The sequence below is a fragment of the Gastrolobium bilobum genome, unplaced genomic scaffold (genome assembly GCF_033153095.1).
Source record: "Gastrolobium bilobum isolate Gb01-03AN ecotype WA unplaced genomic scaffold, APGP_CSIRO_Gbil_v1 utg2361, whole genome shotgun sequence".
Taxonomy (NCBI): Eukaryota; Viridiplantae; Streptophyta; class Magnoliopsida; order Fabales; family Fabaceae; genus Gastrolobium; species Gastrolobium bilobum.
In genome coordinates, this window is record NW_026898473.1 from 405,584 (window position 1) to 415,609 (window position 10,026).

General features: G+C 35.9%; 1 protein-coding gene across 1 annotated transcript; it reads left to right on the plus strand.

The window, feature by feature from the left end:
• Positions 1-1,915, plus strand: LOC133316542 (uncharacterized). Its single transcript, XM_061518300.1, has 3 exons — positions 1-1,239; positions 1,297-1,381; positions 1,857-1,915. Exons 1-3 carry the CDS (start codon positions 1-3, stop codon positions 1,913-1,915), a joined length of 1,383 nt encoding a protein of 460 aa, XP_061374284.1.
• The last annotated feature ends 8,111 nt before the right edge of the window (positions 1,916-10,026 follow it).

Here is a 10,026-nt window from a genome sequence, read left to right on the forward strand (position 1 = left end):
ATGAGTGTAGCTTTGCTCTCCAAAAATAAGATTGGATTCATTGACGGCTCACTTGTGGCTCCTCCAACTGATGATGTAACCTACTCTCAATGGCAGAGGTGTAATACAATGGTGATGGCTTGGATCCACAAATCCATTTGTGAATCAATTGCGAAATCGATCTTGTGGATTGAAAGCGCTCGTGATGCATGGATTGACTTGCGTGATCAATTTGCACAATGTGATATTTTCCGTATTTCTGATCTTCAAGAGGAGATCTACAAAATTCATCAAGGGGAACGAAGTGTGACAGAATTTTTTACTCAGATGAAAATGTTATGGGATGAGTTAGAGAATCTGAAATCTCTCCTTTCTTGTGAATGCCTTCCTTCATGCACTTGTGGAGCAAAGACAAAAATGCGATCATACCGAGATAGAGATCATGTCATACGATTTCTTAAAGGTCTTAATGATCAATATGCAGCTATAAGATCTCAGATAATGATGATAGATCCTTTTCCAAATGTAAACAAAGTTTTCTCTATGGTGGTGCAACAAGAGAGACAATTCAGATCTGGTACTAGTGATGAAACTATTTCCCAACCTTTTGTTGCCTTCAATAATAGTGGAGGCAATGATAGGGGTCGTGGAAACTTCAATCAATCTTTTGGTAGATATGGAAGAGGTCGTGGTAGAAGCAATGCAGGACGAGGTGTTTCTGGAAACAGTATTTGTACACATTGTGGTAGAACTAACCACACGATAGAAACATGCTACCAATTGCATGGTTATCCACAAGGTTTTCGATCAAGGAATACAGATACTCAACACAACAGTAACAATGTAGTTAATGCTACTTCAGATGAGAAGTCCTCAAATGTGCATAATCAGCAAACTGATGTTGTCACTCCACGATTCTCTCATGAGCAATATCATCAGCTCATATCACTTCTTCAAAATCTTGTGAATCAACCCACACACGCTGCTAATATCTCACATGTCTCTCACTCTAACACAATTAAACCATGTATATTGCATGGTCATTGGATTATTGACATTGGGGCCACTGATGACATATCCTACTTAATTTCTAGTTTTTCTTCTATTCACAAAATTGATAATATAGCCATAGTGTTACCTGATGGTTCTCGTGTTATGTCATCTCATTCAGGTTCAGTAGTTCTCTCATCCACACTCACTTTATCATATGTATTGTTTGTTCCCGAATTTCGTGTGAATCTGATATCTGTTACCAAGTTGGTCAGTTCCATTAATTGTTCTTTAACCTTTAGTGGACGTTTTTGTTTCATAAAACAGGTCCCCTCCCAAGTGATGATTGGTACTGCTGAGGAGAAGAACGGCTTATATGTGATAGTCCATGATAAAGGAACATATCAAAATTGTACCTCACAAAATTGTGTCAAACCCGCGTCTTTTTTCTGTGATAATCGGTCTGCAATATATCTGGCCCATAACGCAACATTTCATGAACGTTCAAAACATATCGAACTGGATTGTCATGTTACGCGTGAAAAGATTGCATCTGGTTTAGTTCATCTTTTACCAGTTTCATCTTCGGCCCAATTAGCTGACATATTTACCAAGCCATTGACAACATCCAGTTATTCTTCTATAGTCTCCAAGTTGGGCTTAATTAACATCCTACGCTCATCTTGTGTGTGGGGGGGGTAATAGAATCTGATATCCATAACTCAACTCACGTCTCATGTGCAGTCCCAGCTCACGTCTTATGTGCAGTCCCATATGCAACTTCTGCTCATTTAGCTTCATCATTATACGTGCATCAAACTAATCATAACAGAACAGAACCATTTTCTGTTATTGAAAGTTAGTTAGTTTGTTATCTATATTGTTAGCGTTAGCTTTTCTCTTTGAGCTTCGAGAGCTGAATTCTTTAGCACCTATATATACATAGGTGATGTATTATTATGATACTTTTGATCATTCAGTAATATTCAGAATTTCCAGTTAAGAAAGCTTTTAGTTTCTAATACCTTCAACTTTAGGAGCTCTTTTTGAGAGAAAGAAACCCATCCCACAAAGACCCATTTTCGTGCATCATCCAAAGATGGTCAAAGAATGAGGTTTTGAAGCTTGAAAATCTTCCTTTTTGACTTGGTTGAAGCTTACAAGGTAAAGGCCTCTGAACTTGTGAACACCTTATTTTGATCGGGTATATTTTTGTTTTTCTTTTATAACGATTCATTTTTTACCAGAAAAATATTATTAAAAAATAAAAATAAAAAATGAATTTTTTTACTAAAAATTATGCTTTCAAAACAAAATAAATAAATAATAAAATCAAAAAAAGACAAGAAAGAACTATTCCTCCAGCGCACAAGTTGTTGTATTATTTTTTTTCCTCACCTGCTATTTTGGTTTGCTTTGTTAATGGTGGAGAAGATTGAGAGGATGGGTACAACATTATGGTTTGGCGGGAATGAGGACTCACGCATGATAAGGGAAGATCTTGGAAGATATCAGCGTCATAAGCTTTTGAAGAAAAAAACATAAAAGGCTTGAGACTGGCAAAATCTTTGAAGATATCAGAGCAGTTGAAGTCGTAGAAGTCGGCTGACAAAATATACGTACAAGCTCTAGGATTATCTTTAGCCATCAAGAATCACACTTTTTTTGGGTATTTAAGGGAAGGGTGGAGGAGGCCAGAAACCAGAAAAGAAGTGAGTACATAATTTACGTTTTCAAAGAGAGAACCAGGTCATTTTTTTTCACCATATAGACCGCTTCCCCTTTCCATACCGACCAAGACATAAACCATCGCGGCACCGCTTGCTGCACGGAAGATCTCCTCATCTCGTTGTCTCTCCGGAGCAAGGTTGTAAACATTAGAGTTAGGTTGCAATTGTTTCCATTTGATGCACCAACGATTACATGTGTTTATTTTATTATTGTATGCTCAAGTATTGGGTTCGAATAGATACAATGTGAATTTACTTCATGCACTATACTTGGGTTCTTGGGTTTTTCTTTGAATAAAAAAAGGGGGGCAAAGATATTGATTTTATAATAGTGAGTCTGTTAGCATATTGTGCAGTTCTGTTTGTCTTTGTCATTTCAATATTTTACTTTTTCTTTGTTTTAACAATATTCAATAAAGTTGTCTGATAAAGCTTATGGGTAAGTGCAAAGGCGGATCTAGGTTGAAGAGAAGGGGGCAAGTGCCCACCCTTAAAATATAATGCAAAAATACAAAAATACCATTATCTTAAAATTCAAGTTTCCCAATTTAATTTTGAGTAGGATATTGTAACAACCAATTAAGGTTACTACTCATATTACTACCAATCAATTCCACCGTTAGATCGATTATGTTGATACAACAGTTATATTTATTTTCATCTTTGTATGGTTATGATTCTCCATATTTAATACTTTATATTTATTTTCACCTTTGTATGGTTATGATTTTCCATATTTAATACTTTTACATTAAATATGGGGATCATAACCATACAAAGCTAGAAATAAATATAACCGTTGGATCAACATAATCGATCTAACGGTGAAATTGATTGGTAGTACTAATTGGCTGTTACTAGGGGTGTTGTAAGAACCCGCACCGTTAATTAAGGAATTTAATTAATAAATTACGAGAAAATAGGAAATGATTCCATAATTGACCCTAATAATTATTATGAGGCTTTAATAATTATAGTAAGTGAGTAATAATGCTGAAAGTCGCTTTTCAGAAGAAAAGTGCAGATACCGGTTCTGCTAGTCGGTATATATGCGTACCGAAAAAGTATCACAGAAAATTAATGTAAGTGCATGATATTTACTAGAATAATATGTAGGACTTGTAAAACGAGTTTCAAGTCCAGATAATGAGAACTGGTACTAGAAACCAGTACTGGCTTGGAAAAACGCGTACCGAAAAGGTGCTCAGAAAATTATAAGAAAAATATGTTAATTCTTGGAAAAATGTGTAGTTTCAGATTCCAAGGTTTGGGATTAAAATGCTAAGCGTAGCAATTAAAGTTAATACTGTGTGTTAATTGGGTAAGTGGCTATAGATACCCTTGTTAAGGGCACAAAACCCTAGGTTTTCTGTTGCTACGTGAATGCTGGAGTGGCTGGTCAGTTGCTACTGTTCCATTGAGCTTTCTTCACCATTTTGGGAGATCAAGTGTCAACTTTGCTTGGTTTCTTCACCTCCAAACACTTGAGCCTTGTGTGAGTGGCCTTTGTGAGTGTGTAGAGAGTTGTGGTTCTGAGTTGAATGACTGTTTGAAGTCAGTTTGTGGGCTGAGTGGTCTTGTGTGAGGGTGAGAGCTTCCTACTTGGCTTGTGAAGCTTCAAGAAGCTTCTTTGTGAAGAAAGGACCAACCTTTGTGTTGCATTTTCGTACACCTTATTTCCAGAACCTATAGAGGCAGTGTGGTGAGCTCCTTGAGCCATTGATCCTCTGTTTTGAGCTTTGGTGAGTTGTACCTAGCATGAGCTTGTGTTTTAATGGGTTAAATGTGTGATCTTTGCTTGTTTAAAGGATTAATCAAGTAACCAACTGGGGTGTGGACCTTAATCAGTATAAAGATGCATGCTTTAATGTAAGTAAGTGTTAAAAATGGAACCTTAGAAGGATATCTTCACGAAATGCATTTTCTGCATTCTGTCGTGAAATATCCGAATATGTGCCCGATGAATATCCGAATATGTGATATCCGGATATGGGTTTTGAGTATCCGGATAATAGATATCCGGATATGGGATTCTGGATATCCGGATATTGCATATCCGGATATGTCCAGTGAGATATCCGGATATTGCATATCCGGATATGGTCCCGAGGACTATCCGGATATTCTGGGATTTCGTAGAACAGTAGCTGTGTTGTGTGTACAGTAAGCTATTGGGGGTTTGTAAACCCTAGATTGATGAAGTTGAACTTCTGTAATTAATGATTTAAGTCAGAATCGTTGTGATTAAGGACTTATGGCTTGGTATGGAGCCTTAAGGCGTAAAACATAAGGAAAGGCGTTGTCTTTAAGTTATATGCTTGTGTTGCATTATTATTAATATAGTATTGGTCCATAACAGATTGTGAATCTGCTGTGTTTGGACTTTGAGCTGTGGACTCTTGGCTTTTGGAGTTAGCTTGCAAGGTAAGCTTTCGTGTCCTCGGTTTAGCCATGTTGTGGTTCCACCATGTCCCCATGGGGGTATGGTTTATGCATGCTGTGTACATGCTTTTGGATATTTGATATGTTGATTGAACTTTACATGTAATGGCTTTTAATATGCATGTGTTGTTTCATCTTGACGGGAAGCCTGAGTATGTAGCGCCATACAAGACGGTGTACCGGGGTGAATGCAAGTGGTACTTGCACGGTGTGTAGGTGATAGACGTATACCTGCACTGTCTCTGGCCAGTAGATTAGTATTGACACACATAGCATGATTATCTGCTGCATTGCATTGTTTTAGAAATGATAAATGATAAACTGCTTTTGAACTTATATTGCACATGTAAGTGAGCTTGGGGTGGAAGATCCTTGAGGACTCACTGACTTACTAAGATTTCTAGATTAGAGATCTTACCCTACGTTTGGGGAATGCTTATTTCGGGATCAGGTAGTATGGGTACTGATGCCTCAGGCGGCGGGAGGCCGGAGCTTAGTTGATTATGTTGTTTCCGCTTATTTGTTAGCATGACTGGATATTGATGCTGATTATGTATTATGCCTTTTATCATTATGTTGTTGTTGAGACTGATGTTGGGCATGTTGCCTTCTTCGAGTGAGCATGGGGATTGTCCATGACACTCTCAGTTAGTACTTTTTAGATTGGAGCTGTATAAACTGTTAGATGGTCCGGTCTACATTGTTGTAGTTCCGTGACTAGAGCCACACTTATGTTATCTATGTTATGAGGTATTTCAGTTAGCTGTTTTATTGCAATTACATACATGCGATGTTTTATTAATTGATTATTAAGCAAGTTGGTAATGTTAATGGCATCATAATTGAAAAGAAAAAGTAATTTCGCAATTTTAATTAAGCGCAGCTTAATACGATATTATGATAACATTACCGGATATATACGGGGTGTTACAGGTGTAAATGGGCTGGGCTGAGCCGGACTCTGGTCTTTCTGGCCCAAGCCTACGTAAAAAAAAAATTCAGCCTATCTAGCCTATTAAAGGCTTTATTTGTAGGCCAAGCCCGACACATTTTTAAAAATAAGAAAGCTTGACATGGCCTACAGGCCTTGTAGGCCTCCCACTGTAGATACTAAGCAAAAAAATTAATTGTATAGAGCAAAGAAAGTTTCATTCATGCATGCACTAGTACTTCTCATAAGAAAAAAATGACAAACAATAAAGAGTCAACATAATACCCCAGCTCTAGAATGTATATCATAGAGGAATAAAGTCAAAGAAATAGGAAAAATAAGAAAAATACAATTACTGGATGCTGAAATAAAGTCTACAAGAGAATATCATTCATCTAAAAATCTTTAAACCACCATCAAGACAAGGGAAAGAAGAGTATTATTGAAAGATCTTCATCATTAACATCATAATCCAACAAGGTACCCATTGCCACCTAAAATAAATATTATTTTACTATTTTATTTTAATAAATTAAATAGGCCAGCGTACAAGACTGTAGGCCGGGCTTGACAAAATTGGCCTATAGCCTATTTGTTAAAAAAGCTTTTTCATAAGCCTAAGCATACTCTACTTTTTCTGAAAGGCCGGGCTGGGCTCAATGTAGGCCGGGTTATCCTGGCTCATTTACACCCCTAGCTGTTACGATATCTTACTCTTTAATTTTCCTCATCCTATTTTATTTTTCCGTGAGTTTTTTTTCTCCTCCATCTTCATTATCCAAACCTAACAGCAGAGAGCTCTATTCGACACCTATCGTTTGCATTTATATATTGATTCATCTTCTCTCAAACCTCAATCTTCGTCATTGGAAGTTGAAACATTTGTTTCTTCCTCCATTATCGGTCTAGTTGAGTCGCAATTTGTTCAGATATATATCTAAACCAGTCCCAGCCAGCCGGCAGCTACCCACAAGTCGCGTTTCAGACCAGACCTTATTGAGTGTCCACCTTTCATTAATTTCCTGGATCTACCACTGGGTAAGTGTGATAAAATTAACAAGTAGATGTCAACATGGATATTGGTTTTTTGGACAGTTAGTTGAAAAGAAAAGTGCCTTGTTTTTTGTTTTACATTATGTGTCTTGATCTATATGTATGAATCATTTGTAGTAGGCTTTAGAATTTTTTTTATTTTTATTTTATGCACACTAACACATACTAGTGTACCTGCACTATACTGCACTAAACACACTAGCACTCTAAAATATTATTAAAATATATCCACCAAACACAAAAAAAAAAAATTTATCTTTGGTATAATGTAACCTATGTATTTCCTCAGTCACTTTGTTACTTTTTAAAAAAAATTACTTTATGCATATATAGTCTTCAAGTATAGTCAGTAACATTTTTCTTTCTTTCCATTTATTATTATTATTTTTAGTTTATACACATATATGCATGTATAGTCTTCAGGTATAGTCAGTAACATTTTTCTTTCTTTCCTTTTTTTTTTTATTTTTAGTTTACACACACACATACATGTACATTCCATTTTCTCTAGTAGGAAAGTTTAATATTTTTATATTTTTTACTTTTGTTTTTATTTATTTATCAAAAAAGTCAAAATAAATTATAGAAAAAAAAGTATCGTTTGAATTTAGTTAGTACAGTTCCACATGTATATATAAAATTAATTTCTTATTAACTTGTAAATGTAGGATTTAGTTTTTTTTTTAATTTCCCACTTTTTTGTAAGTGTTTGAATTTAGCTTTTAATTTTTTAATTTCTTGTAAATATTAGAATTTAGTTTTTATCACAAAATTTAAAAGGGAAAATAGATTTACGCAACCAATCTAAGGTAGCCGTTTTTTTAAATGGACGGTGTGGGGTACTAATACCTTTCCTACCCATAATCGATTCCCGAATTCATTTCTGTTTTCAAAAATCCAATTTTCTCCAACCAAAAGGTTTTCCAATTTTCTTGATTAAATTTTTGGTGGCGGCTCCATTCCAAATCTGGTCGCTACAAACCCTTTAGATTTTCAGGGAGATTTCATGATTTAGGGTTATGCTCAAAGAAGGTTTTGGATTTAAATGGGTGAATGTTGAAATTAATATGATATTTTTTTGTAAAAGGTGTGACGGGGTACATATTGGTGGAGGAAAAGTATTGGAGCCACTCAGCCACCATTGAACCAACCTCCAAGCTAAGGTTGAATTATTGAATTATCAAGAATAAAACAAGTGTTCTAAACTCATGTTCTTGAAGAGATTTTTATTATTGGTTTATTTGTTTATGAATTTTATGTATTATTGATCACACCCACACATTTAGAATAGGTTGGGTTAGTGAAGGAGTTGGTGGGTTTGGCCTCTTGAACACAAAGAAAACATTGGAGACACCACCTCAAGAGTTAAACTCTTGGACCTTGGGGTTAGTCCCCCTTTTTTGTTCCACCATACTCCATGAGAGTAATGGTTTGTATGAATTGGTGTGTACTTGTATTGAAATAAGAAATTATGCATAATATGAAAATATGCTTTGTGTGGATGCATGATTGAGATGGTTCATGGCCAGGAGCATGCTTGTGTGATTAAAACCTGGGATGAGGAGCCCATATGGACTTCTCTCAAGGTATGTGTGGATTTCCCTTAGAACCAGTTTCACAGAGTAATTCTTTGTGGTTAAAACCTGAGAAGAGGAGCCCGTATGGACTTTTCTCGGAAGTGTTATATGAGCATTCCCTATTTGACAAGTTGGCCAATAGAGTGACTTTAGTGTGATTAATGCTCATTTGTATAACATATGACATGTTATACTTGTTTTAATACTTATGCACCAAAAGCTAACTTTAAGGTGGAGGAATCTTGCTATGATCCTTAGTTTATTGAGATTTTATCTCACCCTGTGTTGGAAAATATATTTCAGGACCTCAAAGAGAAGGAGGAGCTAGTGCCAATAGGGGCAAGGAGCATACCTAGTTGCTTGGAGTACCTTGATAACATGATGTGTAAGAATCGCACTGCTAAATAATTAATAAAATAAGAGTATCAATGCCGGAGCATGGATTTGATAAAGATTATATATAATTATGATAAGATAATTATTTAAAAAGTTGAATAATGCTTAAAGTCGCTTTTCGGATGAAAAGTGCAGATGTCGGTTCTGCTTCGCGGTATAAATGCGTACCGATGAAATATCTCTAAAAATTATAATAAAATACAAATATTCCTAGAAAAATATCTAGGTCAAGGATAACAAGTTTGGAGTAAGAATAATGAGCGTTGATGTCAGAACTAATACTGGCTACGTATAAAACGCGTACCGGCAGAGTGCTGCGAAAATTATAAGAAAAATATAATAATTCCTGAAAAAATGGCTAGGTCCATAATATGAAGTTTGAGATTAAAATAATTAGTGGATCTATTAGAACTAACACCAATGAATTAATTAGTGGACCTATAAATAAGAATTTTTCACACAGCCCTAGGTCAATTTCTGATCCCAAGGCTGATTCCCCATTTTTGCCACATTCCCCTCTTCTTAAGACTTGAGCTTTTGCATTGAACTTGGCCAAGAATCCATTTTTACCCACATTGCTCCACTCTTAAGCCATTGAAACATCATCATTCCTTGTAAACACTTGAGAGCAGACTTGGTGAGGGAGAAAAATTACTTATTATGAGGTTGTGAAGTCTGTTTGGAGGTGTGGAGCTGCTGACTTCTTGGTTGTGAGTGTGAATGCCATTTTCACTCACTTTGGTGCTTCAAGAAGCCTTTTTGAGGAGGAAAGAACCTTGTTGGTAGACCAAATTCGTGGCATTGTTAGGTCAGAATAGTAGGGTGGTGAGGACAAAATCAAGACACATCTTTTTCTGTTTTCACAAGCCTTAAGGTAACCTTTGACCATTTACCTTGAAATTTCATGAATATAGCTTGTTTGAGTCCT

Bases quoted from the DNA above. Each gene is read 5' to 3' on its own strand.
- LOC133316542 (XM_061518300.1), top strand. From the start codon at position 1: ATGAGTGTAGCTTTGCTCTCCAAAAATAAGATTGGATTCATTGACGGC. The intron at 1,240-1,296 runs GTCAGTTCCATT...TTCATAAAACAG, and splicing joins TGATATCTGTTACCAAGTTG to GTCCCCTCCCAAGTGATGAT. The intron at 1,382-1,856 runs GTACCTCACAAA...CTATATTGTTAG, and splicing joins TAAAGGAACATATCAAAATT to CGTTAGCTTTTCTCTTTGAG.